Source organism: Haliotis asinina, chromosome 11 (assembly GCF_037392515.1).
Source record: "Haliotis asinina isolate JCU_RB_2024 chromosome 11, JCU_Hal_asi_v2, whole genome shotgun sequence".
Taxonomy (NCBI): domain Eukaryota; kingdom Metazoa; phylum Mollusca; class Gastropoda; order Lepetellida; family Haliotidae; genus Haliotis; species Haliotis asinina.
The window spans coordinates 25,938,693-25,954,588 of record NC_090290.1 but is presented as its reverse complement, the minus strand read 5'-3'; the positions used below and the strand labels follow the sequence as shown (position 1 = coordinate 25,954,588).

Genomic DNA, 15,896 nt, shown 5'->3' with positions numbered 1-15,896 from the left:
CACTGCTCCACAAAAGCTGCTCATCAGAATTGATTGAGCTTCTACGTGTGTTTCATTGGGACTCTAAAGGTGTGCATCACATACCTTGTTCATCCAATTTCTTAATTTTGTCACTTCTACAGATGTTTGAACTTACTTGAATTTGGTTCTATTCATAGTGGGTGTACTTTATGTACTTCTAAAAAAAAAACACTGCACAAAAGTCATTTAGCTTACAAATGTCTTTTAAAGAGCCTCTAAAGGTGTGCATTTCATATTTTGGTTTTTGTATTTTGTAGTTTTTTGTATGTTTATGTTTTGGGGGGGGAGGGGGGGAGGGGGGGGACTTGAGAGGTGTGCATCTTATAGTTGCATAGATGTATATTGAACTTGTTTAGTAATAATTAATCACCAGAGCACACTCAGTGTGGGAGGAACACTTCCTACAGCAGCGGGGGCATCCCTGTCCCTATACATAACTTTGTCTTGTTTTTTTTTTAAAAAGTTATGAATGTTTCTTTACAAGACTGTGTAACAGAAAAAAACTGCCCTACAATGAATAGAAAGTTGAGATAAAATGTATTTATACGCTTTGCCTCTGGTGTTTGCAAATCATTATGAAGATGAATCATCAATTCTGTTCGATGAGATTCTTTAACATTGATCAACATCATGGTTTTATATTGGTGTGGGTTTTAGAACCAGAGAATGGGATATGAGATGAATATATGATTGCAGTTTCTTTGCTGTGTGTTGATAGAATTGAGTGATCTTGTTTGAGGTTCATTTCCTTGGCCAGTGTTCAATATGTTTTTTGCCAAGGTTATGTTACTATGCCAACGGGATTGTCTTAATTTTCCCTGATAGAGTGGGCGAGTTGGTTATTGCCATGTGCAAATACAACTAGCAAAATGTTTTTGGAAACTGCTGCTTCAGAGTGGATCTTGATGTCAGCCTTTCCCATGATTGATCAAGTAAGAAAATGTTCCTTTTTTACCCTGGTGATTTGATAATGTTTTTTTGGTGTTTTGTGATCGCATATGTAATGAGATACATATTGACAATGCACGGGAACATGGGTTAAAATAACCTACGAAAGCATGCCTTATCATAGAGTATAATTAGTGATGTGAATCTTTGGATCTGCACCTTGAGGAGGAAGTAAAGCATTTTTCCTCATGCAGTTTGCCTGCTTTTCATTATTTGTGTAGAATGTATATACATGCAGCGGTTATTTTCTTCCTCTATCTGGGGCGTGTGGTGATGTGTATTGAATCTGTGAAAATGTGTGAGCTCACATGTATTCAGTAACTGCTTGTGAGGTGACATGGAAACTGCCTTGTGAGCCGTGATCTCACATTGACACAGAATATGTCCACCCAATTCCAGCAACATTCCACTCATTATGAAGAATAGTTGTAGTCTAACCACCCGAGTGAGGCTTGTAAACATGTTGGCCAGTAGTTTCTTCCTGCCTGGCTTGTCTTCCATGGCTAGAGATGGAATGTAAGCATCTGTGATGGTTGCAATTGAATCAAATTATCCAGGTGTGACGGAATTCCCCATATTTTGACACATGAACACGTTGTTACAGTGCTTCTGAACTCAATGGCCTCAGATAATGGCTTCTGGTGTAGTCTGTCCATGAAAGAGATTTACGTATAAGCTGTATACAAATTGGATCTTTTCACGAAAATGAATTTATAAAACAAACTTGTTTAACAGGAACTTTCATAGCTTGAATCTATTTTAAGATCAGGATGATGGCTTTTTATGTTAAGGCTTTTAAAGGCACAGGCATATGAAAGCATTTGGGTTGTTATTTTATCAGTAAAATGACAAAATACGTCTGATGTGCCCAGCTTGTCCACTGCTTCTTGTTGATCCAGTCTACCAGACATAGTGGGAAGGTTTGGTTGTAGACAAAACACAGGTTCAACATGCCATGTCAGTTCTGCCTTAGTCTGCCACTACAAATTGTCTGAGGACCTCATTATGAATATTTGAATGTTTAGCTGGCCAAGTGAAAAGGATGGGATGGCTATTTCACAATAGGTTCAACATTCCTGTGAAAAACTAACCTGCTTCAATTGTGGTATTACAGCTATTCAGCATTTTCCTTTTGTGGGAAGCTAGGGAGTGGAACCAAGAGAATTCCATAATTAAGCAAACAAGCAGAATAGTTTCTTAAGCTCTGCCAGATGCACTCACCCAAAGGATTCAGGCAGTTCTGCTTAGAAGAGGGTTTACAACCTGTAAAAAAATGTTGGTGGTCAGTAATGAGATGTTATTATGAAAGGGAGAGATTAATGATGGTTGTAGCAGGAATGTTATGTGAACCTTGGTAGGAAGAGAGATGTTCAAGTAGACAGGAAGAAGGTACATTTACGACAAGGCTAGAGTTAGTGCTAAACACGTCATCTCACAAGCCTTCTTTAACTTGAAATCTTTTTGGTTTCAATAGAATTTGGCTAGAAATGGCATTTGTTCCCCTGTGTCATATGTTATGAAATATATTTCAGTTAGTTATTAGTTTAAGAAGAAATGTATAAATCATTTTCTGGTGAATGTTTAAGGAATAAAATGAGATGTATTGGTATGTTGTTGAAATGTTCAGATTGATTAAATGCTTTAAGCATTGATATGTTCTGTAAAGTATCAGTTCCAAGGTGTGATGAATGATGTGTCAGTTACACCTGGTCATACAACATTGATGTGATGGTCTTCAACATTCCACCTGGACGTTAATCACTATATAGTTGGTGTTGATTTGAGGAAACTTGGTTGCTTTAATCCACTGAAGTTTTTCTCAGTTGGCTATGGTAGGCATGAACATATTGTTGAAGGAGCGGAATGTTGTGACCAGTCTGTTTAAAGCAGACATTCATTTAAAGCAGCAATCACCATATTAGTTTATTAATTAGGAGATAAACATCATGTGTTGGCCAATTTGCGGGTGTTATTGAGTATTTGAAGCACGGGAACGCATTTGGAACCGAAGGGGTATTACTGTCTGCACTCGTTTACATCGAGTATGAGTACAGCAGTGAAGTGTCACCAGCTGGCCCTTTCAGCTGGTTCCCATGGTAGCATCTGGAGTTGCTCATTTGTGACATCATTCTAACTTTACGTCACAATATGATTTGAATGATGTCACCACTGTTGATGACTCAACAAAACAATTGTTTACGTATCAGTACGCAGGGAATAGTCTTGCAGTTTCCGCTAATCTAATACCATTTGATCATGTTTTTCAACCAATCAGATTACAGAACACAGTGACTTTTGGTTTACAATGAATAATAATGACTCCAGTGGTTTTGAGTTAAGGAAGAGGAAACCTTGAAGGTCACACAGGATAAGTGAATCAGATTTTGTGGGCATAGATACCACATATTTCTGTTAGCTCCAGATTATGTGTGTTGTTATTAAGATCCAGCCATAAACTTTTGAAATGATGAGAGCAAAGGGCTTGGGGTTGTTCTGTTGTACCTGGTGCTCAGATTCAAGTCTCTGTAGGTGGTGGTTATCAGGGCTGATTTATGTGCTCTGGGAGACGGGTACATTCCTTTCTCCTGAGACTTGACTTACACACTGATAAACACTGTTCATGCTGGTCATGTATTCAAGAGGGACAGTCTACCTGTATAATCACAGCCAAAAGCTGTTATTTCTCATGCTGGACGGGCATTTTTAGCTTACCCAATTGACATTCAATTGTCCTTGTGTCTGTCTGTCCGTCATCCATCGTCAGTTGTTTATCATGCGTCATAACCATCCCTTTAGAAACGACTGAACCAATGAAGATGAAATATCACATACTTGTTCTCACCAATGATGATACCCCAGTTTGTCTAAGAGGATAGAATAAGATTTTCAATACGGTTGTCATATTTATTACTTAGTCATTTCAACTCATGGAGGTCCGGGGTAGAATAGGCCTTCGGCAGCCCATGCTGGACATAAAAGGCGTCTCTGCTTGTCAGTAAGAGGTGACAGACAGGATCAGGTGGTCAGGCTCGTTGACTTAATGGACACATGTCATTGGTTACCACTCCATTATTTACAGACTGCCGCTGTGTAGCTGGAATATTGCTGAGTACGGCATACAACTAAACTCACTCACTGCTTAGTGATTCCTGTACAGACTATATTTAACTTTATGATATGTGTCATTAGTAGTGGTGCTCAACATATGTGTCTGTATTTGGCAAAAAGTTCAAATTTGACCTTGATTTACCTTTCCATATTGATGACACATGAGACTTGGAACATCTCACGGTCATTACTCCAACATGTGTGTAATGAAATTTGATATATATATATTGTTAAAATTGGGGCTGAGCATAAATTGTTTCATTATTATGATACTTGAAATTTAGTGCCTTTATTTCCAGCCAATGATGACAGATTACATTTTTAAGAACTTTGATTTTCCACCACCATGATGACTTCATAGAAAAAGCTATTTCTTGCCATTGCTTATCCATTTTGGACAGAATGAACTTCAAAACAAACCCCCTTTCCTTCTTCCTTAATCTGTATTAGTACATGTTAAGAACAGAGGCAGACCTGCAGATCTTCACACAAACTAAGCATTTTCAGCAGTAGTTTTGCCTCATGTTAGGAGCTATATCAGTGTACAGATCAGTACAAGTCACGCCATTTGATACTGTCCATTCTTTGTTTTATGCACTGTTGGAATGGGGAACATCTGATTTTATTGTTTTGGCTTGACAATCATTGATTGCCACTTTGTAGCAGGCCCACATGTGGCCTAGTAGCATTTACAGGTAATTCTGTCCAATTATGGTAGTCAATGAGGCATGCAGGTGAGATATGGATCACTTGATAGGTGCTGGCATTGTAGGACTGTTGTGAAGACACTTGATCTCCACATAGCTCACTAGCAGCAGCACCTGACATGGCTCAGTCTCACAGCTGGAAGGGCTAGCTATTAGGAAAGGCTGCAGGGATTCCTTGCTAATACCTGTGGAATTAGATAGTCCATTTACAATTATAAGTAGGATGTTATTTCATTGCACTTTCCTACAAATCCATTAGCTGTAAAGTACATATGAGTACAGATGCTTAGGTTTAGAAGTGATTGTTGATTTTATGCTGAGACATTTCCTGTTTGTCTAATCCAGTGATTTTATGGAAGACAATTATTGTGATGTATTTAGTGAGAAGGCACATTGATCAACTTAATGTTGAGTTCAGCAAGAACTGATTGACAGTTTCAAGTGAAGAAAATGAGAGAATGATTAAATCTGCAATTTGTTAATTGCTCTTTACTTTGTTTCAGTCTAACGGAAATGGTTATGCTGATGGACATGGGCTGGTTACCATCAGGATGACGCCAGACGACTTGGGCAGGTTCGGCTTCAATGTCAAGGTCGGTCTACATGTATACATCAGCAACACAAATATTTATAATGACAGTCTTGCAGCAGATTAAAAATGTTTTTGTTTATTTTTTATTTTGTTAGATATGTAAACATTTTAAAACAGGAATAAATGTAAATGCCTCCCTTGTCTTGTGTGGAGTACACAATACCTGTGTTAAGTGTGTATTAGTGGAAACTTAAGAGCCAACCCAGCTAATACACTTTTCCTGAGTGCTGGTGCTGTAGATTTTGACCAAGCATGCCCCAGGCTGCCATCAGCACTGGAGTGTATATCCCTTGAACCCAAACTGGTGGGTTTGCCACGAAGTGGTGCTGATTGTAGCATGAGCATATGCCATATATGTAGGGAGTAAATGTTCCTTGTAAATACTTGCCTTTTTGTCTTACCTTAAGTGCTGATGTTGCAGGGAGGTGCTGACCAAGGCATGCCTATCATCGTGTCCAGGGTTGCCCCAGGCACGCCAGCAGATCTCGCCATACCCAGACTCAATGAGGGAGACCAGGTTCTCTTCATCAACGGCAGAGATGTCTCACAACATACACATGAACAGGTGAGCAATCACATCTTCTTTAGCAGTTGCAGTCATTTGGAGCTTCTAGCCAAGGGGAGATAATCAACATTTGTTTGGATGTTTTCGTTGGAGTATTGATGGTGTTTACCACTGTGTGTTTATTGTTTCAGGTGGTGATGTTTATCAAAGCTTCTCGAGAGACTCACTCCGGAGAGCTGGTGCTGGTTGTCAGACCAAATGGTATGTAGACAGCTGTCACCAATGTGTCTCAGTGTAATCAGTATGGGACACATATCGTCCATTGTGAGTTTTTAATATCTTACAACATGCAAATCATTTATTCCTTTGACCACATATTTTGCGGCGCAGTATCAGAGCTTCAACATGAACAAAATATTATATATTGATGAAACAATTATTGGTTACTCTTTAACAGGTATGATGAGATGGTAAAATGTTCAATATGCAGTAAAAAAATCATGTCATCAGTGACATATATTATGAACCATAACTGTACTTGGGAACACGTAAAACTTCAGATTAATATTCCTAGTTGAGTAGAACAAGTCTTGTAGCTCCAAGTCCAGTAACAGTGTTGTGTTCTGTAGGTGGCATTGTGGCATCAGGATGACTCCAGAAAGTAGTGTAAGACAATTAAGAGAAGACAGTCCCCTGTACTGTATGGTGTTTGATTGTTACAGTGTATGTAGGGGAGGACCAGTCGGAGGAGCCTGACTTCACCTACATCCCGGAGACCCACCAGATCGCCAGCTCCTCCTCCAGCGCAAACACACTCGAGTCCTCTCTCATGCTGTTGCAGGAGAGCCTAGAGAGTGGGGCTGCACTTGCACAGTTTGAGGTAGGACAGTAGTGACCTTGTCTCATCTCCCAGCTCTTATCACTATTTGGATCAGAATGAAAGCAGTTTTAAGTTTGTGTTGTTGTTGTGTTATAAATTTTGCATTAGTTCCAAATATTGAGGCATTGTTTCTAACAATACTATGAAAATGTTGCATAAACACACATGGGGAAAACACCTGTAAATGCCTTCAGTGAGAAAAGAAAAATAAAAAAAACCCCAAATATTGAGGACATTCTCAGTGTTAACTCAGAGCTCCAGATAATTTTTCAAGCAATTTGGTATTTACTCCCATGTCTCTTTATGTATGAGTAAGTGCATTTTTTTGTGGAGTAACTAGCATTTTGTATACTCCTACTAGTTAAAAGGATTGAGTACTTTCACACAGTTTCTTGTCCTTATTGGGTAATTACCTAAATGTATAAACAGGAAATAAATAAATACATCTTGATAGACTAAACATTTTTTAGTAATTGTTATATTGCTAAACAGTTGGCAGCCCTTTCTAAATACTGAACATGGAAGACATGGAGTAAAGCCCGAACAGTGACTACGACTATATAATAGTATTGCCATCATCGCCTACCATAGGCTAACTCTGTTGTAGAGTTTGGGCACTACGATGAATCATACACAAGCCAATTTAGTTGATTGAGTTAAGTATGCAAGGTATGATAGACCTACTGGGTTTTGAGTGATTCTTATGTATCTTTGTACTCCCAGATTTGTAATTAATTGAGTAAACGTGAGTTTTATTGAGTAAAGTATGCAAATATGAGCCTTATCTGAAACTGTTAACAGTTTGTTTGAGTATCTTTGGCATGCCTGATACTGAACCAGTACCCAAGATGGCTAGTTCATCATTTTCTTGAGGTTGGAGATATGAGGTTTTTCCAGCCTTTCACGTGTATATGTTACAGTTAATGTCTACATTCAGGCAATGTGGACAGTGACTGAAATAACCAATCAATGTGTTCATTGCCAGATTCACTCAGTCATTGTGTACATTGCCTAGTTTACTAACCCAGTTATTGTACAGATTGACTGATTGTTGAACAGGGATTATTGAGATCACCATGGGTTTTGTTCAGTCATCCCTAAGGCTTCTTTCAATAATCTAATGTTTATAGTTAAGATTACTCCAATCTTCCTTAAAGCAAAGGCTTCCAAAGAAATGAATAAGCACACATTTCATTCTGTGATCTAAACCAAACTAATTGCATTCAGTACTCTTTCAATTTTTAACAGACAGACATTTTTATACAGTATAGCCTCGGGCCCAAAACACAAACATAATTCAATTTCAGTCACTGAGCATATTTTAAGTTGATCCTCTTCTCAGCATGATAGAGGAAATGTCCAACATTATATAGAGTGTGTCTTTTGGAATCTTTTAAAATGTTAACAACAGACATAAGGTTGTGTGGTTTCTTTAGAGTATTATGAAGGTATTTCTTTCTAATAACTGCATATATAGTGGGCATTTCAGCAAAATATGATATTCATCCTCAATGGCATTTACGTTATGCTTTTTGCAGTAGCTTCACAGCCTTAGTTGTCTATCAGTATTAGTGCATCTTCCTGTTTCTATGGCAATTTTAAAGTTTGAACATCTAAATCTGGAAATAGCAGTTCTTACATGAAGACGTAAATCACATGCAACAAAGATTTGAAAGATTTGTAGAGATAACATTTAGGTGTAGACTCCAGAGATTCCTCAATTTTTAACAGTAATAACTATTGTTTTATGGATCTGAATTGCAGCAGTTATACAGGAAAAAGCCTAATATGACCATGAATGCTGCTCGGAATGAAAGTAACATCCCCAAGAACAGATACAGGGATATTTCTCCATGTGAGTATCTTCAGTCTTTAAGTGGGGCAGTGGGGTAGCCAAGTGGTTGTAGAGTTTGCTCATCATGCTAAAGACCTGGGTTCAGTTCCCCAGTTGGATACAGTTTGTGAAGCCCATTTCTTGTGTCTCCGCTGTGCTGTTGCTGGGATATTGTCAAAAGCAGCTTGAAACCATACTCACTCACTCGGTCAATCCTTAAGACAGACTCCGTTATAACTGATATGTCAGGATGATTATTTAGATATAGGTAGCTGTTTATATATAATGAGACAGGCAATTTGGTTTCTTTTAAATTGACTGCATTGTCGTTCCTTTCAGATGACAAGACGCGAGTTGTGTTGAAAACGGGATCAACAGGGGACTATATAAATGCTAACTATGTCAATGTGAGTTATGACATGCTTTCACTCTTTTCTATTTTTTCTGTCAATACATTTCTGCTCTGTACAAGAAACACTAAAGCAAATATCTGTTTCATGCAAGTCCATTGCTTCTAAGCGTTTAACTTATTTATCATCAGGTTGAAGCCAAAGAATATTTGTTGATAAAGTAAAGCATGTAAGACTGTAACTGTGTCATACCTGTGTTGATACTCGAGGTTGTAACTGTGTGATACCCGTGTTGATACTCGAGGTTGTAACTGTGTGATGCCTGTGTTGATACTAGAGGTTGTAACCGTGTGATGCCTGTGTTGATACTAGAGTTTGTAACCAAGTGATACCTGTGTTGTGTGTTGATACTAGAGGTTGTAACCGTGTGATACCTGTGTTGATACTAGAGGTTGTAACCGTGTGATACCTGTGTTGATACTAGAGGTTGTAACTGAGTGATACCTGATTTGATACTAGAGTTTGTAACCAAGTGATACCTGTGTTGATACTAGAGGTTGTAACCGTGTGATATCTGTGTTGATACTAGAGTTTGTAACTGTGTGATACCTGTGTTGTGTGTTGATACTAGAGGTTGTAACCGTGTGATACCTGTGTTGATACTAGAGGTTGTAACCGTGTGATACCTGTGTTGATACTAGAGTTTGTAACTGTGTGATGCCTGTGTTGATACTAGAGGTTGTAACCGTGTGATACCTGTGTTGTGTGTTGATACTAGAGGTTGTAACCGTGTGATACCTGTGTTGATACTAGAGGTTGTAACCGTGTGATACCTGTGTTGATACTAGAGGTTGTAACCGTGTGATACCTGTGTTGATACTAGAGGTTGTAACCGTGTGATACCTGTGTTGATACTAGAGTTTGTAACTGTGTGATGCCTGTGTTGATACTAGAGGTTGTAACTGTGTGATGCCTGTGTTGATACTAGAGGTTGTAACCGTGTGATACCTGTGTTGATACTAGAGTTTGTAACTGTGTGATGCCTGTGTTGATACTAGAGGTTGTAACTGTGTGATACCTGTGTTGTGTGTTGATACTAGAGGTTGTAACCGTGTGATACCTGTGTTGATACTAGAGGTTGTAACCGTGTGATACCTGATTTGATACTAGAGTTTGTAACCAAGTGATACCTGTGTTGATACTAGAGGTTGTAACCGTGTGATATCTGTGTTGATACTAGAGCTTGTAACTGAGTGATACCTGTGTTGATATTGTGATGCTAAGGCTTTTTGTTGACTAGATGGAGATCCCAGGTTCTGGGATTGTCAACCGGTACATTGCAGCTCAGGGGCCTCTCCCAAACACCTGTACTGATTTCTGGCAGGTGAGTCACCCCTCCTACTCTGTCTGTGCTCAGAACAGGAATATGTTATTAGCTTGCTTATAGAGACACAGGGTGACACAGGTTGAAGATTAAATGTAATTGATAAATATCATACTAAATATTTAAATATACAGTCATAGAATCTTTCAAGGGGAATTGTTTTGATATTACTTTGTCATGAAATGTTTAGCAGTATATAGTTCTGTTTTTATATTAATTTCTGTATGAAGCCAGTTATCCAATATCCTCCAAAGGGGAAGCTACAGTCAGAAAGCATATGAGGGACTGCATCCTCACATGTCATGTTATCTGTTATCTCCTGTAATCTAGTGTAGGTAGGTACAAGTAGTGCAATGTCTTGCACGAAAGTCATAGTGAAGAAGCGTCACCTCAACATAAAAAATCCACATGATTATAGAGTTTTCAAATGATTTTTTTTTTATTCTGATATAGCTTTCAGTTTCTTCCTTTCAAAATACTGCTGATGGGTTAGCCTAGTGGTTAAGGTATTCACTTTTGATTTCATACATGGATACAATGTGTTGTACCCAAAATTGCTGAAATATTGCTAGATGCTGTATAAAACTAAGCTCACTCACAATTCAAAATATTTTTGAAGTCCAGCCTATGCGCCATTACTCTGGATTCAGAGATGCTGATGAAAGTTGTTTCCTTGCTACAGATGGTGTGGGAGCAGCACTCCTCTCTGGTTGTGATGCTCACTACCAAGGTGGAGCGAGGACGGGTCAAGTGTCATCAGTATTGGCCAGAGCTGTATGAGACAGAGGACTTTGGTGCATTACAGATCACATGTGTGAAGGAAGAGGAGACTCCTTCATTTGCATTCCGCGAGTTTAACCTTACACATGTAGAAACCAGTGAAGAGAGACATATCCGACACATGCAGTATATAGCATGGCCAGACCATGGTGTCCCTGATGACCCAAGTGATTTCCTGGAATTTGTCATGAAAGTACGACAGAACAGATCTGGCATGGTAGAACCGACGATAGTGCACTGCAGGTGAGTTTAGCTTACTTTGTAGTGAAGACAGATTTATTTGCAGGCCCTGAGCAGAATCTATGACCAATTGCAGTCAATTTCTTATACAAAAATGTTTTGGATAGCAACATATTGTGTATGAAATTTATTGGGTATTGCCTATCCAGTTCTGAAAACTTGTTAAATTATTTTCCTCGTATGTTTCAGTGCTGGGATTGGCCGAACAGGCGTGCTGATCACCATGGAGACTGCGATGTGTCGTGTGGAGGCCCGCCAGCCTGTCTACCCTCTCATTATTGTGAAGGAGATGAGAGACCAGAGGGCAATGTTGATTCAAACAGCTGTAAGTCATCACCTTCTGATCTTCCTTTACTAATGAAGTGCTACAGTCCCATTTGGGTAAATGTCAGTACAATGTGCTTAAATGCTTCTGCTAAAGTTTCATTTACTTTCATGATTTCAGAGTCAATACAAGTTTGTCTGTGAAGCAATCCTGCGAGTATATAATGGTGAGTAGTATTTCAAATGGATGATGTTGCTAGCCCTGCATGTTTTAGTGTAGTGTTCCGTCTTCACCTAGCATGGCTGCTTCTGTGTTGGATAGTCCTCCAATGGAATAACATTTTGAATAACTGACATCAAGTTCAAGTGATGCATATCATACATAAATTTATGTCATATGTAACAACAAAACCCATGTGTTAGTGTTAATGTAAGACACATGTCCATGATTAAATAGCTTCACCTTTACCTAGTGTCTGATGACAACTTTAAGAAAAGCTGTGTCCTTAGAACATTCTAACCATGTAGATGCCCCAGTATTCCATTTTAGAGATTACAAAAGGATTTCTGGATAGATAATTCAAAGATATATAAAGCTTTGAGGAACAACAGAGGTTAGCTCCCTTCTGCTAACATGCATGCAACTCTGTCTTTAATCCTTCTTTCTGTACCTTGTCAATGTTTCAGAAGGCCTGGTAAAGCCATCAGAGGACTATCATAGGTGAGGCTGGAACAGTCTTTCTGTGGACAGTTGGATACTAATTTTGGCTGGTGTGCTGTGTGAACAGGCAGAAGGTTCGATAGTGAGAGAAGAAATCGTCTCTGAGGTGTTGTGTGTTGGATGTGACTGTCACGTGGTCACTGCACTGCGTGAGATTTCGATTGCAACAGAAGTCGTTGAGGAGCAGACACTCTAGGGTGAACTGAAACATATTATTTTTGTACAAAAATGGTGATTTTGTAAACAAAAAAGTGCTCAAAGATGCCATTGCCTTGTTATATGAAAGGTAACTTAAAATCACCAAAAGGCCAGTGTATTGTTTTACTTTGGGGGTGTTTTCTGAGTGATTCTTACATATCAGGAGTCTACCCTTGTCATTAGCAGACATGTTTGTTGTAGCAGATGAGACGTACAGCTTGCTTACAGGGCAAGGATGTACCTGTAACATATCAAAGTTGTACCACAGTATAGGGAGACCACTCATGTATGCTGCACTACAGCTTCGGTAACCAGGTGAGGAATCAAGCAGTGTATCTCCACAAACTTTTGAATTACCACATAATGTGAGCTCAGCAAAGGGAGGCAACTCCTGTAATTCATCCTCATCATTCCTGCCGTACTGTCAGTCAGCTCCTTGCTCAAAGACTACTGGTGAATGTTGCCTAGTATAGAATGAGGCTTGACTTTCACAGACCAAGTTGGTGATGTACGAAGTAGGACGAGAAGCATCACCAAGACTATGTATTCCCTTCAACAATGGACACAGAGTAGTTGTGTGCAAACAGATTGCAGCATTGCCATACATCGTCCAGTGTCACATGCCTGCTGCATTGGGAGCTTCATGACATATGCCAACGTTGAGTGCTGCATGAAACAGCATTTGCAAACCTGACTGCCTTTACAACATCATTGTTGTCGTACGTTGTTCATACAAGTATTGTTGGATGTTTAACAACTCGAATGATTGCCTCATGCTACCAGAGCATCCTAGTTGGATTACTGTACCCTGAATGGATGCTGCTCATGGTGTATGCTTAAGTCTCTCTCTGTTTTATTCTGGCCTGCTTTACATGAAGCCTTCAGCCATTTCCCATATTTCCCTGAATGGGAATGTCGCGTACTGACCTTCAGTCAACTGAATTGTTATTCATAGTGGAGACAGAGCGTCTGCAAGCATTTTACTGTGTACTCCTATGGAGAAAGTGATTTTATGTGTGCCCTGCTTTCTGCCATGTGCAGAAGTGTGGGTATTGTTGTAGGTGAATGGATGAATGGCGATGCGTAGACAGAATCACTGGGACGTTTATCTGTCATTGTATATAGAGTCAAGAGAGAATATTTTAAATTTGAAGTATTTATACATTTTGATGTAAGGAGAGATGTGTTTTCTACCATATTCAGCAATAGATTTCTAGGAGGGAGGCAGGCTTTGCGCCATATCCTGTCTCCCACCCTGGTTTTAATCACTTGGTGTTTATGTATGTCATTTGTTCCTATTCAGCTAGTACTGGCACCCCTACGACACCACAGGGACTTCAATGCAGTCAACGGATAGTGACTTTGGTACTATCACTAATTTTGAGAGGTGAAAAACTACTGTCTTTACAACTACACTAATTTGTATTCCTTAACATTAAAATGATAAAACTGACAATGTAACAGTCAAGATGCCATGGGTGCACCAGTATATTCCTTGCTTATTTAGCTTTAGGCATGCCTAGTCGACAATCATGCAGTAAGTTCAACACTCAGCTCAAGAAGATTTTGCGTGTTGAAATCAACAACCTGTTTCAACATTTTTGTTCAGATTAGAACTGTGAAATGTCTCTGAGTACTCAGTTGGTGTAAGGTACCACTGAAAGACATTTTGTATGAAGTATAGTGTTTGTGCCATCTGTATTATCAAGCCATACTGTGTATTGACAAGCTTTTAAACTAATCAGATTCTGTACACTCTGTTGAAACAATAGACATTGAATACTGATTTGCTAAATGTTTTCAAACATCCTGTGCTAGTTTCAGCAAGGTATCAACAGAAACTGACAAAGTGGTTGTTAATCTGAAACATTAAAATATATTTAATATGTGAAAGTACATTTCTGTCTGTTTATACCACTCATGTATTTCTAATGCATTGGTGATTTGACTTTGACTTTAACTGTATACTTGACTGTTAAAGAAGTACCTTGAGTGTTGGTCAGTGTCCTACGCTGCTGTAGGCTAGACTGCCTGCCTGCTGACATTCCTCTGTTATCTGGCTCTGTATCACAACTACCAGAAAATAGTAAAGGAAACATGTATTTATGAACAATTGCATTTGTTGAAGTCAAGCTGAACTAGTATGTGTAGCAGCAACTCTGTTGCTTGTTTCTCCTGCAGCTGTGTAACATGTTAATACTGGATAATTTATTGTGTATCTGCTGGCTGGCTGGCTGGCTGGCTGGCTGTCTGCATGCATGGACGGAGGGATGGGAGGGAGAGGTCTTGTAACAATGGTGCCATCCATAACAAATTTATTTAAAATGTAACCCAAATTGATTTAGCAGTCAGAGTCTGTCTGACAGAAATATGAAGCTGGAACTGACTTCAGCATATTTTCCCATTTCCATTTGAATCATGAATTTGTCAGATTATTCCATGTTGAACACAATCTACTGAGAGAAGCAAATAAAGGAACACAGGAAAATGTAAGCATTCCTGTAATATTTTTCAGTTTTCAGCATCAGCTTAGAATAGTGCTGTGGAAGGAAGTCTGATAATAAATAAAGGAGCACTGCCGTAAAGTTGTGTTTCCTAATTTTTTTCCCTCAGTATATTTCTGGCTTAATAGTTGATTGTTCCACATCAGGTAAGGGCTGATGTAGGTCTAGCAGACTATGATTATACATGATACCTTCAAGTGCAATGACTGCAAAATGACTTTTGTGACTAACTGCATGTATAGATGGCCTCAACAGTTGTGATATTGTGCTCAGAGGTGTAGGGAAGTTGGAGGTACTTCACTGTTTAACATACATGTACTTAATGAAAATCTTAATGTAATGATATTCTATCAAGTTTGTTGACGGGAGACAATTATGTTATAACACTGCTGTTACTTTTTAAACTGTGTAAAAATTGGCAGTGTTTTTAATAGATATTGGGAGAAACTCAACATTGAAAACTAGCAGAATAATTCTTCTGTCAGTGAGACAAGTTGCACTAATGTTTTTAAACTTAAACTTGTCAAAATGATAAGTTACCACATTTTCCTTTTGATGAGCACAATATGAAAGGAAGGTGGTGTTGATTAAAACAGCTAGTGGACTGTGTTCCAGCTTGCCTAGCCTCTGACACAACTCTCATTCCCTTGTCTTATCATTGGTTGACACTCTCTGGTCGGCATGAGATAGTGATATGATTTCACTGTTTAATGAAAGCTGACAAATGTTGTAATAAGAAAAGAATAAACTCCCTACAATTTACCCATTGTGTTGTTTGATTTATCTTGAAGAAGAGTGTACCGTCTCAGCAATGATATTAAAGCAAACAATTGATGACACCAGCTAGCCGATTGACATTT

The 15,896-nt window shown here is 38.9% G+C and overlaps 1 protein-coding gene across 18 annotated transcripts in view; it reads left to right on the top strand.

The window, feature by feature from the left end:
• The window catches only part of LOC137256387 (tyrosine-protein phosphatase non-receptor type 4-like), a 121,595-nt gene extending 105,797 nt beyond the window's left edge, over positions 1-15,798 (top strand). For 16 of the 18 annotated variants that reach the window (XM_067794234.1, XM_067794225.1, XM_067794233.1 and 13 more), the window contains 11 exons: positions 5,288-5,377; positions 5,798-5,941; positions 6,073-6,142; positions 6,604-6,761; positions 8,526-8,616; positions 8,935-9,002; positions 10,246-10,329; positions 11,012-11,352; positions 11,539-11,674; positions 11,795-11,840; positions 12,301-15,798. In XM_067794234.1, the coding sequence (XP_067650335.1) occupies positions 5,288-5,377; positions 5,798-5,941; positions 6,073-6,142; positions 6,604-6,761; positions 8,526-8,616; positions 8,935-9,002; positions 10,246-10,329; positions 11,012-11,352; positions 11,539-11,674; positions 11,795-11,840; positions 12,301-12,338 (1,266 nt within the window). In that variant the 3' untranslated portion in view covers positions 12,339-15,798. The remainder of the gene's footprint in view (positions 1-5,287; positions 5,378-5,797; positions 5,942-6,072; positions 6,143-6,603; positions 6,762-8,525; positions 8,617-8,934; positions 9,003-10,245; positions 10,330-11,011; positions 11,353-11,538; positions 11,675-11,794; positions 11,841-12,300) is intronic. The other 2 variants (XM_067794230.1, XM_067794218.1) reach the window with 1 other exon arrangement.
• Positions 15,799-15,896: the final 98 nt, after the last annotated feature.